Raw genomic sequence first — 21905 nt, 5'->3', positions numbered from 1 at the left:
CGATCTCTTTTCTCACCCGCCACAATATTACTTTGGAACAAATCAGCCAGTACCCAGTCAACCGTATCTATTCAAAAGACAAATCAAGACAGTCACTGCAAAATTAAAAAAAGCTGTTCTAACAATAACTGAGATGATAAGTTATCTTTTGTTAATCACTATCAAGGCTGTTATCAGTAGATTTGTTTACGAATAAAGACGAGTGAAGAGTATTATATTAGCTGTATAAGTGTGATAACAATATAATTTGATGTATTATTAAAGAGTGGACCTCTCAATCGTATTAAACGTGTTTAACGCACGTAAGTCCAAAGACGTTATACGTTTTTAAGGTGGATTAAAAATATAAACGTGAGTAAATCTGTAATTTGATAAATTGTTTGCTTTTAATTATAGAGCAGTACATACTGTGCTGCAATTATAATAAAATTGTTGGAATGACTTTGCTGTCAATTGTGGTAAACCACCTCTTAGTTGACTGGTTGAGGCCGCCATTGTACTTTTTTGTATAAGAAGTATCTATAAGTAAACAAAGTTTCATTAGGATTTGTTTTTGGAGTGGTACATTTGATACAAAAGTGAAATAACAGATTTTGGATATTTTTATCAGTTTATGAGTACGATGGTACCAAAAGTAAATGTTAACTGAAGTTCTTGAACTCAACTGCATCGCAAATTGACTTGTGAATAGACAGACATAATTTTAGTTACTATTTTTATACATGCGGTCTTGGCAACGTAATAAAGTATTATAAAATCACTGAAAATAAAGGTTTTTCTCGATTCCTAACCTAAAGACTGATTCAAATCTAAAATCTAAGAGTTATATCTGCTGTTCTGTATACTTTATGTAGTATGTGGATTTCGTTACCTTTCATTAAGCTTCCATTCTATATTTTTCCTTAAAATGAATAGGCTGAAAACGATTCACTCATTGCTGAGCTTTCTGAAACTGGAGGGTTGTGTGATCCACGAATGCCCTGAGCCTGGGTGTCATTGCGCATGTGTTTTGAATGTTTGGACAAGGAATAAATTATAAAGTGCGGGAGTCGTTTTTCTTTATAAAAAACATAAAACATTTTTGCAGCTTGAAAAGCAATTTCCCACTATTTAGGATCTAACTTTAAAACAAAATTTCGTTGCATTTAGTGGTTTCGACGAGCGATACGGTTTTTGAGGTTTCACGTGAAACGATCACGCATTCAAACGTATCAAACATTTTGAAACAAATCATTATAGTTAACAGTAATCTATCATTCCGAATTCAATTAACTGATATTAAATGGTTTTATACTGATAAATTGACACGATTATTGTCTAAACCTGTACAGTCATAATGCATAATATAGGTATATTGTACCACACATGTGCCTTATATCACTGTTTCTATCTAATATATAAAATTCTTGTGTCACGGTATACGTAATTGGACTCCACTGCAACGGCTTGAACGATTCTCATGAAATTTTGTTAGCATTTTGGTTAGTTTTAAGAATTGGACAAAATCTATTTGTCAGCCCCTTTTTTATTCCCTAAATCTGTATACGTCCCAAAATAATCACATAGCTTTTTTGTGAGGCTAATTTTTTGGCCTGTTTCACCACGACCTCAAGTTCCCCCTAAATCATTTGACAGATTTTGTCATACAAAGAATGGCAATATTTTCAATTTATCTGTCAGATTGCGACTACTCAGTGATTGTGTTGTGTATGTATCAAATTTTTCTAAGATTTCACACCGCAAATATTTTGTATTTATTTATTTATTAAGACATAAATATTTTAGGACGATCTCAAAGAATTTAAATACTAAGTATAATTTATTGTGCCGTAGTTATTTTTAGATGCTGTACGTATTTATAAAAATCTCAATTTAAAAGTAATAGCAATGAAGCGCGCACATGTATTGTTGCCAAGATTATAATACTTTGAGGTTGCTGGTTTGCTTCATTAGTTTTATTGAACTGAATTCTTTTTTATTTAATACGAAAGTAAGATTCAATTAAATCAAGTTTGGGATTTTTTGTGCAGAAAAAATCAAAATCAATAATTAATAATCAAATCGAGCAAAAAAAACAATCTGTATTCCCGGACCACACAATTACTTGTCTTGTTGTTGTGTGGTGACCATACCACAGTTCTATAAGTCTAGTCAATCTCTTATCATTGATTTGATAACTTCATGGGAAGAGTGCCGGACACAGGTCCAAGATGCAAAGAGCTTTTTAACATTTTTGTTTTGGTGTCGAATATTACCTAAACATGCAGTAAGTAGGTATTCTTTCTCTGCAAAGTAGTCGATGGTGGTAATTTCTAATGATTGCATAGTACTATGGCAAAAGATACTATTTTTGAAAGTCACTGTATGTAACAAACATTGTCTGACATCATCTGATAAACTGTGTCATAATTGAGATAAATATATAACTTCTAACTTATAATTGACTATTTATAGAAAACACAAAACACATTTTTTTGGAAATTAGATTATTTTATAGAAGTTGAATTTGAATTTTTATGGGTTATTATGGGTGTTATCGTTGTTGAATCGGTCCATGGTGGCTTAGAATAAAAAAAATTGCAATTGAAATGCCGTTGCCCTTTGGTACCTAATCATGGAAAATGTATTTTTTCTTTTTCTTATTCTTAAAACAGATCATTAAACTAAACCTCACCTATATACCTAAAAGTCAAATAATATGCTCCTCCGTGTATTTACGTTAAAAAGTGACAATGCTAATTAACTGTATAACTCTATCCTTTTCTGCTTGATTCGTATTCGTCATGTTTACTAAAATGCTTAACATGCTGAGACAAAACCTGTTTATAAGTATGATTAAGATGTTTTTATTAAGACTTTGTTTTAAATTCTAATGCCGTACACGTAACACGGGCTTCCGTTTATTATTGAAATACCTAAGGTAGGAATTTTATTGCATAACGAGCCAAATTATGATAACATGAGGTTGACCTTAAGCTAGCATAGGTCCACAAAATCCATAGAGTATAATTTTTATCCTATACTGTATGAAAACTCTTTTTATAAACCCTATTTTTTTTATTCTTGTTACAGGATATGAGGCTGTTGGTAACGTGTTTGTTGCTGTTGGGCATTGCGTTATCATGCGAGGCTTACAAGTTCCTGGTGGTGATCCCCATGCCGGCTCGGAGTCATGGAAACCTTGGACAAGGGGTTGTCAGACATTTGCTCAAAGCTGGACATGAGGTAAGGACAGACAAGAACTAGAACATATTACTCAAAATGGATGACAACAGAGTGGAATGGATAAGAATTTAAAAATTAAGATTTAGACAGTGTATTTTGGTAGGCCTTTGGACCTCCTGTCACTTTGCATTTCTCCATAATGTCAATTATAATACTTTGTGTGTGATGTTAGTCCTTTGATTAGGTAGAACCCTTTAGACTATTTATTACATGAACTCTCATAACGGCTTTTCTTTCATGCAGGTTACATACATATCTGCGATACCATACAAGAATCCTTCTCCAAAATACCGAAATATTGATGTCAGCGCCTCAGTACAATTGCCTGGTAAGTAATAGTTTATAAACTGCAATAACGCACAAAAAACCTTATTATACGTATTGGAAAGAGTAGCAAAACTAAGCATTGCAGGACCCTTTTGTAGAGGTGGATTTGTGGTTAACGGACACATTTCGAGTATTCCTGCTGTCCACGGGATCACAGACTGCTATCACTACTATGAAAACTTTAAAATTTTGCCGCCTTAGGCCCGGGCTAGCTCGGCTTGTAGGGAAATCCACCTTGAGCTTATTTTCTTCTGTAGAAAAAATGAATTAATCACTGCGCTATCCTGCTTGTGAAGACCAAAAGCATCGAAACTTGCCCTAACAATTTCGTATTACTTGCAGAGGAATTAATAAATATCAAATCAATCATGAACAAAGAAGCACCAGAAATGGATCCAACAATGTTAGTATTCATGATGTCAATGATCATAAAGATGTACGTCGAAAGTAAAGAAGTTCAGGCACTTTTCACTAACCCAAAAGAGCAATTTGATGCAGTGATCACTGAATGGATGTTTAGCGATATTCCTTCTGGGTAAGTATTAAACTTAAATATACACCCTGGGGGATTAAATATACACCATGAAGAGTTATTTTCGTATTTTGTGAACAGAGTTTTTTTAACTAGCTCCTGTGTATTATCACCTCTCGCTTTGTTCGAAAATAAATCTTGCAAGTTAGAGACCCCGGTTTTCGTTCAAGCTGAAATTTTCGATGTTTATGTACGAGAATATTGTGTGTCATTAGAATATTATGATGCTATGGAGCTAATTAGGTGGTGGAGCTGAAAAGGATAGAGGATAGAGGGTATAGAAGTTCCGCAATTGTTCGATACTAATCGAGTATCGTGGGGTTCTTATTGAAGAGAACTTTGGACATACGTTTGAAAAATTGGCTGAAAAATTTCGTTTCCAAAATGTTTTTTTTCTAATAATATTATTCTTCCCTTCTAGATTAGCAGCAGTATTTGACTGTCCAATGATTTACTTATCGACTGTGGAGCCACACTGGAGGATATTGAAAATAGTTGATTTGGCTACAAACCCCGCGTACGATGTCGACGCAACCTCCACATACTCTCCACCATTGAACTTTTACCAGCGCGTAAACGAATTGTGGATTAGAATAAAATCAACTTTCTTAGAAACATTGTGAGTGTTATGATCGATTGCTTATGTACCTATTTACACCCATTTCTTTTAGGCATTTCCACGAACGAGCTAAATGCGGGAGACACTTATTCAGGTTCAGGTTAAGTCAGTAAGAGTTTGTGATTTTCAAAATTCGCAACGACGATGTGGCATTACTAAAGAAACGTCGTTTATAAGACAAAGACATAGATGGATATTGGTGTTCAATTTATCAGAATTGTAGTATTTATATAGAGGGTAGAGCCAAAGGGAGTGTAAAAAAAGCTCGTAAATAACCAAAAAATGAAGATTTTTGTATCACGTTTGGATGCATTAGAAACTGACTTTTTAATTTCCAAATAAAAATACTGATTACATAACCCATTGGTGATAATCTGTTAAAACCCTACCAATAATTCCTTGATAAAAATAAAAACTGAACTAGTTGAGACAATTATGTCACCATTTGAGATTAGGCGATTAAGTTAAAAAAAAAGCTTTAAACTTTTACGATACTTACATATATTATTATTGACGTTTTTTAGTAAGACAAATAAACTACATTCACTCTAAAACACAATATTTTCTTTCGGATGAAATAGCAAATTTCAATTATTTTAATCATTTTCAATATTACAGCGTAACAGATGCCGTTGAAAAACAAACATACGATGACTTGTTCGTTCCGATTATACAGAAGAGAGGTAGGAAGGCTCCATCTTTCGAAGAGGTCAGGAATAACGTGTCCTTGGTGCTGGGCAACTCTCACTTATCCATGGGATTCCCCTCGAGTCAGCCTCAGATCTACAAGTCCATTGGAGGGTATCACATTGAGGACACTGTTGATCCTTTGCCTAAGGTATATGTTGCTATATATCAGTTTTTCCTTGGCCAGTGTATATTTAACGATATGTAAATGGAGGATCTCCTGGTGTCCTGAAATGCAAACTTAGAGCCTGCTGTTGTCACTAGTTTCCCACAATGTAATGTACTTTCATATCGGTGAATACATTGTAATTTGTGATATTGTGGTGTGTGAGAGAGAGATTTTTACTATTTATTAATATGTGATAGTGCTAGTTAGTGATTTTAGTATATTATGCTGGACAACGGTTGCCTTTTTTATACCTTTAGTAATTCAAGATGTACTTGTACACTAAATACTAAATTGGTAAAAATGGGTGGAGAGTTCGAGCGTCAAGGAGTAATATAACTATGAGGTTAATGAATATAATGATTTCTAGTCTTTCCGCTTTACAGGACCTTCAAAGCTTATTAGACAATGCAAAGCACGGCCTCATATACTTCAGCATGGGATCAAACCTTAAGAGTAAGGATTTGCCGAGAGAAGTGAAACAGAACCTTCTCAAGATGTTGGGGACTTTGAAGCAGACTGTTCTTTGGAAATTTGAGGAACCACTTCCTAACCTGCCCCCTAATGTACACATCGTGCAATGGGCACCACAGCGAAGCATTCTTGGTGAGTAACAGACTCGTAACTTTTTTTTAAAGTCTGGATAAAAAGGAGGTAGGACCACCGTAAAAGAGGTGAGGGTTCTTTACAACCACCCGTTTAGTCCTGTATGACAAAGGCTTGCCAGAATCGTACGGACTTTCTGGGAGAGATCCCGTGATTCCGTTGAAGGTGTCTGGAATATTTTTAGTTGGTGGGAATGTGATGCGATTTATCCCAACGCAAAAATTGGCATTTTTAACTGAATTTACCAACCCAGGGTCTAGAGTGCCCAGTGACTTCTTCATTGCTTGACCTTATGAAGTTGGACAGCCCAATAAATAAGTCATTTTTGTTTTCTAGCTCATAAAAACTGTGTCCTATTCGTTTCACACGGTGGACTTCTATCAACTACTGAAGCCATTCACTTTGGAGTCCCGGTTGTTGGTATACCAGTGTTTGCTGATCAATTTACCAACGTATTAAGATCTGAAGCCAAGGGATTCGCAAAAAAAGTTGACCTGTCTTACACGATGGATGGACCTTTGAAAGCCGCTATTGAAGAAGTCATTAGTAATCCTAGGTAAGAATAAAGTAACACTTATAAGAATTGCTATCGGTTGGCATCGGAATTCGGTTACCACAATTTGATTTTCAAAACAATTTTAGACAATAAAATTCAGTTAGTTTTTAATTTCCTAATAGGTAAGAAAACAAGGTTTACTCCTAGTACAGACCAAATGTCAAGAAAAATGAAGGATTGCGTTAATGATCGACCTTACGTAACAACTTTCCAGACAATATCAGTCTAGGTAAATGAGTGTCTCTAAATCCATGCAACACCTTTAGTTGTTGTCATTATGATAGTAGTAACGACAGTCTATCAATGCCTCAGATTATCAGTGTCATAAAATACAGATAGCTGATTTTACGATATTGGTTGACCTTCAAAACATATTTTAAGCGATTTTTCCCTATACGTTTAATAGCATGTGATAATTATTTATAGCATGTGATAAATTTTACAAATATGCACTTTGGACTGGACAGTCAAGCAGTCGTTCTACTAAGCTGTCGCAGCTATCGCATCGTCTAAAAGAGCTAGTAAAATGTATTAAAATGACCTAAGAGTGGAATAGAATGGAATACTCCTTATTTTACACCTTAGTACGAAAACAAAATAGGGCAATGCAAACAAATATGAAGAAAGGCGAAAATAAACGACAAAAGGCGGTCTTGTCGCTAAAAAGCAATCTCTTCCAGACAACCTTTGATGCACTTTATAATATTCTGATCTTTTCTAAAACCCGTTTTCTACCAATAGGTATGCTGAAAAGGCAAAGGAGTTGTCTTTCATTTACCACGATCGGCCAGTAAAGCCGGGTGATGAGCTAGTTCACTGGGTGCAGCACGTAGTGCGCACGCGCGGCGCCCCGCACCTGCGCGCTCTCGCATACCACGTACCGTTGTACCAGCGCCTGTATCTAGACCTAGTTGCCCTCCTTATACTCGCTTACATCATCATGAAGATTTTAGTTAAACGAGCATACAGTGCTGTGTTTTCGAAAAATAAATCTGATAAAAAGAAAACTAATTAGACTTAACTTCTTAGAGTTACTAGCCTGGTCATATCACAATGTCTTTAACGTGGATATCTGTCTACATAAACTGATATGATGTATAAATATATTGATTTAATATAAGTATAATGATTCACCTGGTTTTTTTATTTGCCCGATATTATATCATAAAATCCGCTCTATGAGTTCATTATTTAGAATCGATTAATAAAAATTGTGAAGATTATCGTTATCAAGCAGACTCATGGAGTTAAAAATGAAATAATCTTTTATAGATATCTAGCTGTTGCCCGCGACTTCGTCCGCGTGGTTAGAAGAAATTGCGACTATAACTTGAGATTTAAACTATCCTATCTCTCAAGTTGGATCGAACTGCACATGGTGTGCGAATTTTATTATAATCGGTTAAGTGGTTTAGGAGTCCATTGAGGACAAACATTGTGACACGAGAGTCATATATATATAACTCCAATTATCATATAATATAAGTACTTAACACATTAACACGTGATTTTAATATTTTTATGATCTCAATCTCTTCTAACTCTTTTGCAATTTGCTTAGTAAAGTTTCTTTCTTTGGTTTTTTTTCTACCATTAAGCAAGGCTAACAGCTGAGACAGTTTTTTCCAACAAAAAACTACTCTTTATCAGTTTTTGTTAAGGAGACCTATAAAAGAGCTAGTTCTTGGTTCCTATTTACTGACAGGCGCCTGATCGGTGCGTGATGAACTGCAATGAATTGGACAAAAGCTGAAAACGTTTCACAATTTTTAAAATTTAGCCGGCAATAAGAGTCTAATACTAACCGTTTTATGCCCCAAGGAGGTGGGTGTCCATAAAGAGAAGAATGTGACTAATAGTGGCGTAATGACTATGCATAGCGTAGTCTCCGCTAAGTGTAAACGACAAAGTGAATAGAATGAACATTGAAAAGATCTCATAAACAGTCGGCGTCTGGCCGTTCGTCTGGTACGACGGCTTCCAAATATTTATTCACCGTTATCTTTGAGGTTTTATTGATTCTCAATGAAGTAATGTATTACGTTATACGATAACATTATCTTGTGTCTATTTTAAAACATGAAGGAAAGTATTAAAGAACGACGACTCGTTTTAATTATTAGTTTTGGTCAGTGAATCAAAATTACATGGACGTCTTTTCAAACGGTCTTCTCGAAAATATAGTGACGTCACAGATTCCTTGCCAGAAGTGTAGTGTTAAACGCAACGCACCCAACTTGCCAATGTGAGTCCCAGTCAATAGTCACATTTTATTGTAATTTATCAACATCGTCCTAACCTTTTCTCAATCATGCTTGGGTCGGCTTTCAGTCAAACCAGTGTTGAAGATGTGTTTAGTAAATAATAGCCTTGACCCACACTTTAACAAGTGTTTCCGGATCACGCAGGAGAAAGAAATCAGTCGTTGTAACATAACGTGGACCGACCGAATGAAGTGTAGCTTAACCTCAAGAGGTTATCAAAGATTTATTAGCATGCAAGTGATTCTGACTCCATCAATGATTGGGATGGAACTTTAGCTTTTAGCATTTTTTGTCAGTTGCAATCCGGTAAAAAGTTAGTCATAAAATGTTTACCCTAAGAAAAGTAATGGTCCTTGGTTTAGGATTCTCTTGTGTTGGCCAACTATCGGACAAATTTGTAATATAGTATTTATATGGTAACGTTCATATATAAGGAGTAAAACCAATGTCAATTTGGGTATCGTATGGGTATAAAATGCTTCCGCTTTTAGGCACAGTTTCAAACATCACATAATATTTTAGCTAGTACCATTCCCTTACCAAGATTCAAATATTTTTTCCCTGGGGAAAACACCGCTGTAAATTGCACAATTTCCAAAATTTCGTGTTTTCACATCTAAAGCTTCAATCCTATTTTCTTTCGCATTTCAGAAAATGGCGTCAGCAATAAATTTGTTGCTGTGCTTCTTCATACTATCCACATGTGATGCGTTGAAGATCCTGGTCATCTACCCACTACCTTCAAAGAGTCACAGCATCCTTGGTGAGGGTGTTGTCAGACCACTTTTGAAAGCAGGACATGAGGTCAGTTAAGAAAGAAGCAAAGGTTTGAGCCTTCGTTCTGTTGGTTTACTTGGAGCTCACGAAGCAGGAATGTTGCTGATGTGGAAGTTAGATGCAGTTACTCACAATGTATCATGCCGTCTCCCTTCAACCTGTCCTATTTTAAGGGCTCATAACACTGGCACATTGTTTTGTGGTGCAAGTAACAATGGTGCTTTGCGGACTTTACACAATGCGATAACAGTTAATGATATGGCAAAAAAGACACAGATGTCATTTATATCTTGTCAATGATAAGTTATTCTATTTTTAGCTAGTATGTCATTAAAATATTGTATAACGGCGAGTATCGTGTAAATAATATATACACGAATACGCATTCCATTGCTGCAGCGCTTGACCGCTGCGCGTGCGCTTGTTAGACGGCTTTTTAAAGTAGAAAAATGGCGGGGGCATGTTATATAAGCTATATTTTGTAGCCTTTTTTTGAGCTGTTGTATTAAATGTTAATTGTTGATTTTTCATATTAAATGTCCATTATTTGGCTTAATTAAGAATGAAAATTAACAGTTAGTACTGTGTCTTCCGATTTCTACCACTAAATTGATGAACTTAATATTTCAGGTAACGTACATTACTGCGTTTAAGTATAAGGACCCGCCAGCTAACCTACGTGAAATCGATGTCAGCGAAACTTTTAATTTTTTACCATGTAAGTAATATTTTTAAAACCTTACAAAGCGCCTTACAAAATCTTACAAACCTTATAAAAGCTTCTAATTGTAATTATTCTAAGTCTTTTTTTCGTACGCTGTTAGTTAATATATAATTGCTGTTTCAACTATCAGGTTCAAAACTTTTTAGATGTATATTGTTGGCAGCACCAAAACCTTTCGTATTAACGTGAGTGTTTCAGGTTTATGCGTATTCATAATTTATTCATAAACATTAAATAATAAAACTTTTTGTCAAAATGTAGTTGAATCTCACATTTAAGGTATATTTATTGACAAACTCATGTTAGTCCTTTTGTCAAGGTTTCCTTAGTAAGTTTCTCACTATCTGTCAGTATATCACCAATTATTTAGAGACATGTAGTTTTGTTAATGTGACTTTTATTGCTTACAGCTGCCCAAATTAATTTGAAGAAAATTCTTGCTAGTGAAGTACCGTTGACGATGCCTGGCTTAATGATTCCCCTCATGAGAAGTCTCCAAGCGAAATCACTTGAATATGACCATGTCCAAAAGTTTTTAGGTGATCCAAATGAACATTTTGACGTGGTAGTTGCTGAGTGGATGACCGTTTACTTCCTAAATGGGTACGTCTGCGTATATCACTAAAATTTTAAAATGTTAATGATGATGTAAGCATTAAGTAATCAATCAGAAAAAAGGTAGGTATTATAATGTAGATTTTTCACATATTTGTTAAGTGGTTTGATTCCGAAGGCGACAAAGAAACTAAATCCAGTTAGCATTTTTAATAGACCCTGGATTTTTAACGTGGGGTTTTAGTGGCGCTGGGTTTGTATTCCCGAGATTTAGGTTCGATCCCAACGCAAGCAATGTACCAATGACTTTCAAAGTTAAACTTATGAGGAAACCTGGATACCAGATATTGGAGTCTGAAATCGTCAACCCACAGTGACCTCCACACTTGGTGGCTTGTTGGCCTGGGCTCATTGCCCGCATTGGGTCGTATACACGCTATTATTTAAACTACCTTACGTTGCGGTATGACAAATTAATATAAACTATACTACAATGATTGCAACTATTTGAAGCTAATGATCAAATTTGAATATTTCAGCTTGGGACCATTATTCAACGCTCCGTTCGTCTGGGCGACATCTATGGATGTGCATTCACATGCCATCAGTATGATCGACGCTGCCCCTAATCCTGCTTACACCACTGATCTATCAACTACTAGATTTTTCCCATTTTCATTCCTTGATCGTGTGGGAGAACTTATGCATAGGATCACAGATTTCGCGGAAGACTACATGTAAGTATCGTGTAAGCTAAAGTGGAAACTGGTGATTTCTTTAACATCTTGCATATATGCTATGTATCTATGAAATCAGTTCCCCATAGATGGGTACTAATGCATCTTAATCAAACAGATCGAAAGTGTGTTATATACCTCTATTACACAAATATACCTCTTCTTCCCAGCCGTCTTTAACCTATTTAGGTTTCCTAAAAACTTTACCATCAATGTACCTTTGTTACCTTTGCTATCCCTATCCCATTAGCTCCTGTTGTCTTCTTAATGTTATCCTTGTCGTCCTTATTTTTAGGTACCATGAGCCTGCGGAAGAGGAATTGTACAACAGACTCATTGCGCCGCTGATCGCTAAGAAAGGACGTAAACCTCCTCCATTCTCTGATGTGCGATTCAATGCATCCCTCGTTCTGGGCAACTCACACATTTCTCTCGGTTCGATTTACACTCTGCCACAAAACTATATACCCATTGGAGGTTACCATATTGATGAAAATATTGAACCACTATCAAAGGTAAATATTAAGCTTTCGTCAAATACAACTCAAGCATGACTGAAATTAGTTCTCAAATACAGTTTTTCTACTCCTCCTTCATCTGATTAATTATATTAGTGGTGAAAAACTTAAATTGTGACTTTGGGCTAAAAAATCATTTATGTTTCAGGAGTTAAAAACACTTATGGAAAGTAATAAGAATGGAGTTATATATTTTAGTATGGGATCAAATTTGAAAAGTAAAGATTGGCCGGAGGATATCAAGACAGGTCTCCTGAAGATGTTTGGGAACCTGAAGCAGACTGTAATCTGGAAGTTTGAAGAAGATCTCCCAAATGTGCCCAAAAATGTTCATATCTTGAAATGGGTGCCACAAACTAGCATTTTGTGTAAGTTTTGAATTTATGTTTTCACTGAGGAATGAGGATTATGATTTTGTGTATTCTGAAAACAGTAGCAAGGTGGGAGCAAAAAAAATGCTCCTTCCAATAAAAAGCTGTTGCTAGATACAACTTGCACTTATATGTTTTTCTGATTTCAGCCCATCCCAACTGCGTAGCATTCATCACTCATGGTGGTCTCCTATCAACAACAGAAACCGTCTTCTCCGGCGTACCTATTATCGGTGTTCCAGTTTTCGGTGACCAGCTTGTTAATATTCAAATGGCAGCTAACCGAGGCCTTGGCTTGGGAGTGAAGCTGTCTTACAAAGTAGTTGAAGACCTAAAGGTTGCCATCGAAGAAATGGTCAGCAACCCAAGGTTAGTTTCTTGTTTTTTTTAAACGTAATATAAACAAAATCCTTCGTTTAGGAATTTAATCCTTGTGTACACAAAGGCACCTAGACTCGGGGTATACATTGGTGGATCACACAAATACTCGGGAATCGGGAGTCCTGTACGGAAATCGGATCCGCTACACGATAGTAATAACGTCGACTTGTCCTTGATTAACTTTTACTAATTCATTTTGCATCACTACATTTACTATAATCATTGTTGTTTCTTTATATTCAGTTACAAGGAAAAGGCCAAGTTAATGTCTTCGTTATACCACGACCGTCCTATGAAGCCCGCGGACGAGCTGGTGTACTGGGTGGAGCACGTGGTGCGCACGCGCGGCGCCCCGCACCTGCGCTCGCCGGCGCTGCTGGTGCCGCTCTACCAGCGACTCTATCTAGATCTGGCTGCACTTGTAGTGCTCGCTGTAGTTGCACTTGTTATACTAGTCAGGTACCTCCGAGTGACTAAAAAGAACGTAGATAATAAGAAAAGAAATTGAATAAATAAACGCTTTGTATTATCTTAAATGTGTTTATTATTTTTTATCCGTTTACAAAGAAAGCAAAGGAAAAATGCCGAAGCTATCATGGTCCAAAAGATAGATCATAGAGCTTGGTGATGGACGGACAAGACAACCCTTGGAGCCTTAGGATTAGGATAGCATTCTGTTTTTACCTAATCCTAAAAAAAAAATTAGTTACAGAATACTTTTATGGTAAGTTCGTGTGCGTGTACTTGGTCATTTCTAATCTTGATGGATGAAATCTCTCCGCTATCTCCGCCCCGCGGTAATGTTAATCATGCTTTATCAGCTGTGGACGTCTAAGCCGAGATATGATATTTCTTTTTTCCGGAGTAAATTTTTCCTGTTTCACAGTTTCGGCTGTTTAGGTCTTATCTATCGATAATTATAAGACCGTGACAAGCAAATTTAATATTTAGGGTTTCGTACCCAAATGTAAAACTCAACCCTATTAGTAACGGTCCGTTTGTCTGTTTGTTTGTCACCAGCTTCTTATGCTGTACTACTATAACAAAAACAAAACAAGCAATGTTGGTAAAACTCTATTTTTATTGTTACGGTGATAACAGGAGTACAAAAAATGCTTGCCTTTCGTTGGGCTGTTTTCAGTTCGCACCCAAGCAATAATTGAATTGCAACTTATGGCACCTAAGTAACTGCTAAACCAAATTGTATTCAGGTCGCAACTCGCATTCTGGCGTTAACAACTAATGAAAACTGTTGCCCTCATGCAGATTCTGTCATGGGTTACACAAATATTTTGGAACCAGAGTTTGGGCATACGACTAATGAAAAACGATTCTTCCCATGTCCCTGTTAGCATGTTTTTCAAAAATCTTCAACATTGCGAATGCGCTCGCCAACGACCAACGCAAATGCGCCTTTAAAGCTAGAAAGTGATATTACAAATTTGGATTTCTTAAATTCGATTTATGCGATTAGATGCTATCATGGATTAAAAAGTAGGTAAGTAAACTAAAAGTGAGCCAACATATCTGATATAATAACACTTTATCATCTAGATTTTACATTTAAATGCTGCTGGTTCTAACAATGTTTACTCACACGACTACAGCATTCGTAACAAAACCGATACTTTTTTCTTGTGATCAGTATTTACGATAGCGTCTTGATTGGTAAATCTTTTCAATACTCAATCATTTATTGCATTCTATATATTGCAAAGATGGCACAAAAAAAATAACTCCATCTCTCTTTTTGATATTGTTCCCATAACTAATTTTAAGTACCATTTTTTTCGGCATTTTATTTTAATTATTAATGTAAACTTGGCTATAAATTCTCCGGTTTTGAAACAATCACATTCTAGGAGGTGATAGATTGCTGAGGAAGCACTAATCTCTGTCCTATAGAAGTTACTCATGGATATAATTATCAGGGTCACCTAATTCTTTCGGACCTAGCCGGAATTAGAGATAGTGAAAATATATAAATTGATTTTTGTTTTCGCACAGCTCAAACTTTACACATTTCTTTATTTCTATCGATTTCTTTATCGAACTACAGACCATGGCTTCAGTTCCAAATCTGTTATTGTGCTTCCTCATATTATCCACATGTGACGCACTGAAGATCCTAGTCATCTACCCATTACCATCAAAGAGTCACAGTCTTCTGGGGGAGGCCGTCGTAAGACCGTTTTTGAAAGCTGGTCATGAGGTCAGTTGAACAAAAAGATTTAAAATGCTTTGGCTATCAGCATAATTTATATGCTGAAGGCTGTAGTCCCACTTCAGTACCTAATCAGGAACAGAGGTGATGATGTCGTGAAAAGTTGTGACCCACGATTGATTGTTCTGAGTTTACGTGTCTTTGTGCATGTGAATCATATGTTTGTGAAACCGCGACAAAAGGATTAAATTCCTTAAGACGGAAGTCGTTTTTTTTAATCAGAGACCAGTCTATTTTGTTACCTACTAGTACAATAATAACTCAATTAATTCATAACCTCAATGTTTTCAGGTAACGTATATCACAGCTATTGAATACAAGAATCCACCAGCAAACCTCCGTCAAATCGATGTCAGCGAAAACATTAATTTATTTCCATGTAAGTTCCTGTTCTGAAATCCAGATATATTAATAGTATTATTGCACTGATTAAGCGACTATATTTCTTGTTTGTTTGACCATCGAAAATATTGTTGTATTTTATTGTAAAGCAAAAGTGCCCGGTTTTCTCGGGTAAATATTTTAAGATCTCTCTCAGTTTGTCTTATTCCTTGATATTTCCTTAATGTACTTATTTTGGTTGCAGCTGATCATATTAATCTGAAGAAAATATTTGAGGGAGAAATACCGCAAATAACGGCTAGACTTATGACTTTTTTCATGACCCACATGCAAACGAAAACTCTTGAATATGAAAATGTTCAGAAATTGTTAAATGATCCAACGGAAGAGTTCGATGTACTAGTTCTTGAGTGGATGCTAGTAAATCTTTTCTCAGGGTATGTAATGAATGTTTTATATGATGCTAATATTAAAAACAAAAAACAGGAAAAATGAAAATATTTTTTGTAAGACTTCCCGGTTGATCAAGATAAAAAAAAAATAACTGTCACCCTATCGGGTATTGGTATTTAATTCTAAATTGAGAGATTGGTATAGAGTAAAATGCTTGACTTTGCAACGATGTGTAACGTAAAATCGCATGTGAATTTTAGGAACTTTCCAACGTATAATTTCCAAATAGCAACTATGCTACGGGGTTTCGATATTGTTAATCGGCGAACTGACCGCTATTAAATGCTTCAGCTTGGGCTCATTATTCAATGCTCCAGTCGTCTGGGTGACATCTGCGGAAATATATTCATCTGTAGTGAGTCTCGTCGATGCTGCGCCCAACCCTGCTTACACCACTGACCTGTTGTCTGTGGGAAACGTCCCATTTTCATTTAAAGACCGAGTGGGTGAACTCAAGAATAGAATAATAGATTACGCATTTGACTATTTGTAAGTAAAGCTTTGTTTTACGAAAATACGGATCACTTTATTTTTACGATAATTTGAAATTTAATTGACTTATTAATATGATCAATCAAGTCCATCCAAAGTTTGTAACTATAAGACCACTTTTGGCAATAAAACCGCCCATCATGGCATCATGTCTTCATAACAACCATGTTTGCAATAAATATTTTTTATTCTCTTCTTTCCTCACATTGACAGTCCAACCCTTGTAAAATTGTGAAGAGATGTTAATAGCACTTTTTGATTGCCAGATACCATGAGCCTGCAGAAGCCGAAGTGTACAACAGACTAATCGCGCCTCTGATATTAAAGAGAGGACGTCAACCTCCACCATACTGTGATGTTCGATACAATGCCTCCCTCGTTCTCGGCAACTCACATGTATCTTTAGGAGCTGTATACACTTTGCCGCAGAACTATATTCCCATTGGAGGGTTCCATGCTAGTGAAAAGATTGAACAGCTGTCGGAGGTAAATTCACAAACCAAAGATATCGTTCGCAGTTATGCTCAAGAAAGTAAAATCTGTACTCAGATTTTCATTTAAATTGTAATATTTGAAAACTATCACAATCTTTCAAAAAATCATTCATTTCTGCTTCTGCTCTATTAGCGACTTCTATTATACCTGTTTTGTTTTTAGGAATTGAAAACAATCATGGAAAGTAATAAGAATGGAGTGATATACTTTAGTATGGGATCGAACTTGTACAGTAAGGATTGGCCGGAGGAGATCAAGACAGGTCTTCTGAAGATGTTTGGGAACCTGAAACAGACAGTAATCTGGAAGTTTGAAGAAGATTTCCCGGATGTGCCTAAAAATGTTCACATCCTAAAATGGGCGCCACAACCTAGCATTCTATGTAAGTTTCAAATTTATTGCAATCTTTGGCTTAATTACATGAGTTGTAGCAGAATTGGGTGGACATCGTTTTCTTTTTAAGGGATGGAAGTGGAGGGAAGTGGCGAGTGATAGAAGAATTTGACGTTAAAAGGCAGAGACCTTACCTGAGATGTTTGATTGTCTGAGATGTAGAATGTAAAATTTCATATAGATGGAAATCCAGAAGTAAACAAATCGGCCTACGTCCGGCCAAGGTCCTGCAGATGCTAATGCAAATGCTTTTTTTATTTCAGCTCATCCTAATTGTGTACTGTTCATCACTCATGGTGGTCTTCTATCGACAACAGAAACGGTCTCCGCCGGCGTCCCCATCATAGGTATACCAGTGTTTGGTGACCAGCATATTAACGTTAAAAGGACTGCTGCAAAAGGCATTGGTTTGGAAGTCAAGATGTCTTACTCGCTACCTGAGGATCTTAAAGTTGCCATTGGAGAGATAATCAGCAATCCACGGTAAGTTTATTGTCTTTAAAGGGTTCTGTAAACAACAAGAAGCAGCAGCGTTCAGTGGAAATTGCCCCACTAGTCCTTTCAATAAAAAATATTTCAACGTCATAACGAGAGATTTTCTAAAACCGGAACTTTATATTTAAATTACCTATGACAAGAAAAATTTTGAAAAACAACCTCAACTACTTGACCTTGATCACCGTTTCTTCCTTTTCAGGTACAAAGAAAAGGCGAAGCAACAATCGTTGATATACCACGACCGTCCCATGAAGCCCGCGGACGAGCTGGTGTACTGGGTGGAGCACGTGGTGCGCACGCGCGGCGCCCCGCACCTGCGCTCGCCGGCGCTGCTGGTGCCGCTCTACCAGCGACTCTATCTAGATCTGGCTGCACTTGTAGTACTTTCTCTGATTGCGCTTTTGTGCCTTTTAAGGTATTTAAGTAACGCAGTAAGCTCGAAATGTAAAGTAAATAGTGATAAGAAAAGAAATTAAATTAACGATTAGTACATACTGTGGCTTATTATTCTCTATCACTTCTTTAGTGATGTGACGCTATATACCTATACCTACATCCTGAATCTCAAGACATATCAAGTTGAGACTCACGACATTTCTGAAAAAGCTTGAAACTTGGCTTCATTTCTATCATTGCTATTACTTGTTTAAATGTAGACTATGATGGAGGATTCATCAGGAGAATAGTTGACTTAGAAAAAAAATGTTCCTAATACAGGTAAGGATTTTTTATGAACAGAAAACCTTTGATTCAAATAAATCCACGAAGAAAATAAAAATCTGTCAGTATTGATATCAAACAGGTGATTTTCCTTTATGCTTATCAACTTTCTCAAATTAGTGATGATCTAATCAACTTAGGTAATATTATTATGTATTTGTTTGCGTTATGACAAGCGAGAATAAAATCGAACTATCATCGTGACCAATTAAAGCCAAGTCTTGGTTACTTTAAGAAGTAACCGCCGTTTTCTTAAAATTCCTAATCACAGTTCAGACAAGTTTTTTAATTGGCTTAAATAACTTCTCCAAAATTTTATTTTAAAGTTTTACATAATTTAAAACTAAAATTCCTCGTTTTAAGCATCAATAGCCAACTTGAAACAGACTTTAAATTGTGCCATGTGTTTCTAAGTTCAGATCTCAACTAGGTCGGGTCCTGGACCTGTTACAGTCAAACTAAGAGTTTTACTTTAAGACGTGACGTCACGATCTTGTCGTTACACTTAACGACTCATTAGAACTTGTTGAACGTCCATTCTTATTTTAATTCATGACAGGTCAAGCGATATCTTTGATGACGACATGGCGGGACAATTTAGGACCATGAAATTTTAAATCGTCTTCAAATACTTATTTTTCAACACCCTAGCTACACAATATTTTTACTGATATTACATGTTGAACATAAAGACGTGCTGAGTTTGATGCGCCGTTTTTTCTCTCTAGTCGGCGAATCGAGTTAATGTCTTGTTGAATCAATGGCATGTGATTGAATTTGCTTAGAGAAGTCTTTTGAATGTGGAATCAGAATAGATATAGATATAGATATAGATTATACCACTGTTTCTTACCGACAGTATTTGACACTACAATTTTGACTTCTATCGCGTAAGCATGTAAATAAAGCGGTGACCAAATGGGTAATTAAGATTTTGATAAAAATACGCAAACTCACTATTAGTTGTTAGATGTTTACGTGGGCCACCAAGGATTGAGATAACAATTATACTGCTTAGTGCGTAAATACTTAATGACTATTATGAAACAATGAGACTTCAAAATTATGCATACGATATTTTTCGATCGTCAGCACAATAGCTTGCTTTGTGGACATATGAAATCAAGAAGTAAAACTATGTATGGACCTTTCTTATTGCGACTCTCTTTTCCCAAGCTATGTTTCGGTCAACTCCCAGTATAACTCGGCATAAACCATACATAGTTACGTTTGCAAATCATCTTGACGCTCGGCGCTATGTGAGAGTAACCCTGTAAATAGACAGTGTCACTTTCACAAAAACTAATACATCGAATCGAAAAATTCAATTCAAAAGCCGAGAATCAATATCACTGGCACTGGAGCACACAGATCAGCTGATTTGTCCACCGTACCACACCGACCAGTCTCAGACATTAGTATGACCTAAACTTAGATTACACCCAAAGTATACAGTGCTCGGTAACTCACACCGTGTATCACACGTTCTGCCTCAGAACTATAAGTCCGTAGGTGGATACCACATTCACGGCGATGTTAAGCCTTTGCCAAAGGTAATATTATAAGCTTTCATTTTTACAAGCTTTCATTTCTAAATTTCTCAGTTTCCGATTGATATATTCTTTCATGAATGTATTGCATGACGTTGATGAAATAAATCTGATCTGAAGTTGGAGCTGAAAGGAAAAACATTTTGACTCCATTAATTTGTTTCATTTAACAATGAGTTGTAAAATGCGCTTCTATTAGTTAGTAGGTAGAAATTTAACGTCTTCCTTTCTTCTCCTTAAATATATCACTTTCATTAATTAGGATTTGAAGAAGATTATGGACGAAAGTAAGTATGGAGTGATATACTTCAGCATGGGTTCAAACTTGCAAAGTGATTCCTGGCCAGAGAACGTCAAAAGTGATCTCCTGAAGATGTTTGGGAGCCTAAAGCAGATTGTCATTTGGAAGTTTGGCGTGGATCTGCCAAATTTGACTAAAAATGTACATGTCCTGAAATGGGCACCACAACCAAGTATTCTAGGTAAGTTGCGAATATTTTTTTCACATCTGAGCATGATCTTTATGTCTTTCATTGATATAATTTCTGTATAACCTACTCTACTAACCTAGATAACCTTTGTAATAGAACTTGATTTAACTTTATTTTCTGTGAGTGGTGCATTAGGTATTATTATCCATGACTGCTGAACTTTTCTGAGCGTAGCGGTTTGTAGATAATATTAGACAAATTCTATAACACTCAAATTCGTCCTTCCTGTTTCTAGAACCCCTGGATTGCTTACATATGTTCTGCGGTCCTCAAATGGATATTTTGACTATGTGCCTAACTTACAACCATATTTTTTCTTATCATTTATCTGATTACAGCTCATCCAAACTGCGTGTTATTCATCACTGGTGGTCTTCTATCGACAACAGAAACAATCTACTATTGTGTTCCTATTATTGGTATACCAGTATTCGGTGATCAACCGGTCAACATCAAAAGGGCTATAGTAAAAGGCATTGCGTTAAAAGTGAAACTATCGTACTCACTAGTCAAGGATCTCAAAGCAGCTATTCAAGAAATCATCAACAACCCCCGGTTTGTATATAAATCGTAAGCAATTTAAAATGAAATAAAAAAGTTAAAATATAGGTTTTAATCTCGTCACGCCAGAAATCGGGGTCCTTTCGAATTCTTTCGCGCATATCATAAAATTATCTCTAATGAACGGTGAAAGAAACCAGCACCCGGAAGTATGGGTGTATTAGTCCACGTCAAAACTCTACGTGCAGTTTGAAATACTTTTTTTATCCATAAGGAAATAAAGAGGATTAGACCTTTGATATCTATGATAAGCGAAAGAGCCTTAAGAAGGAAACTCACTTACGGGATGAGGTCATAAAAGGCATTATTATTGGACATTTCAGGTATACGGAAACAGTAAAGACGTTATCCGCCATACACCACGATCGTCCCATGAAGCCCGTGGACGAGATGGTGTACCGGGTGGAGCACGTGGAGAGCACGCGCGGCGCCCCGCACCTGCGCTCGCCGGCGCTGCTGGTGCCGCTCTACCAGCGACTCTATCTAGATCTGGCTGCACTAGTAGCACTCGCTGTTGTTGCACTTGTTATAGCAGCTAAGAAACTGCTTTTGAAAATGTTTTCCAAAAGTAACGAAGATGATAAGAAAAAAGATAACTGAATAAATGTCTTTAAATATCTTTCCGTCTTTAATTTGTATAA

The 21905-nt window shown here is 36.3% G+C and overlaps 2 protein-coding genes across 2 annotated transcripts; both read left to right on the top strand.

Annotated features, from left to right (window-relative positions):
- The first annotated feature begins 245 nt into the window (after positions 1–245).
- Positions 246–18436, top strand: LOC113499555 (UDP-glucuronosyltransferase 2B37-like). The gene is made up of 17 exons (XM_026880070.1): positions 246–351; positions 3073–3225; positions 3469–3553; positions 3895–4087; positions 4506–4703; positions 5322–5541; positions 5943–6162; positions 6499–6718; positions 7460–7727; positions 9634–9786; positions 10390–10477; positions 10894–11086; positions 11578–11775; positions 12071–12290; positions 12442–12661; positions 12814–13033; positions 18142–18436. Exons 2-17 carry the CDS (start codon positions 3076–3078, stop codon positions 18416–18418), a joined length of 3123 nt encoding a protein of 1040 aa, XP_026735871.1. The 5' UTR covers positions 246–351; positions 3073–3075; the 3' UTR covers positions 18419–18436.
- A 208-nt stretch (positions 18437–18644) lies between these two features.
- LOC113499554 (UDP-glucuronosyltransferase 2B2-like) lies at positions 18645–21864 on the top strand. Its single transcript, XM_026880069.1, has 4 exons — positions 18645–18659; positions 20475–20694; positions 21042–21258; positions 21588–21864. The coding sequence occupies exons 1-4, from the start codon at positions 18645–18647 to the stop codon at positions 21862–21864; spliced, it is 729 nt and encodes a 242-aa protein (XP_026735870.1).
- The last annotated feature ends 41 nt before the right edge of the window (positions 21865–21905 follow it).

The sequence above is a fragment of the Trichoplusia ni genome, chromosome 12, assembly GCF_003590095.1.
Source record: "Trichoplusia ni isolate ovarian cell line Hi5 chromosome 12, tn1, whole genome shotgun sequence".
Lineage (NCBI taxonomy): Eukaryota > Metazoa > Arthropoda > Insecta > Lepidoptera > Noctuidae > Trichoplusia > Trichoplusia ni.
The sequence above is the reverse complement of the archived record's forward strand: the minus strand, read 5'-3'. Positions and strand labels throughout refer to the sequence as shown.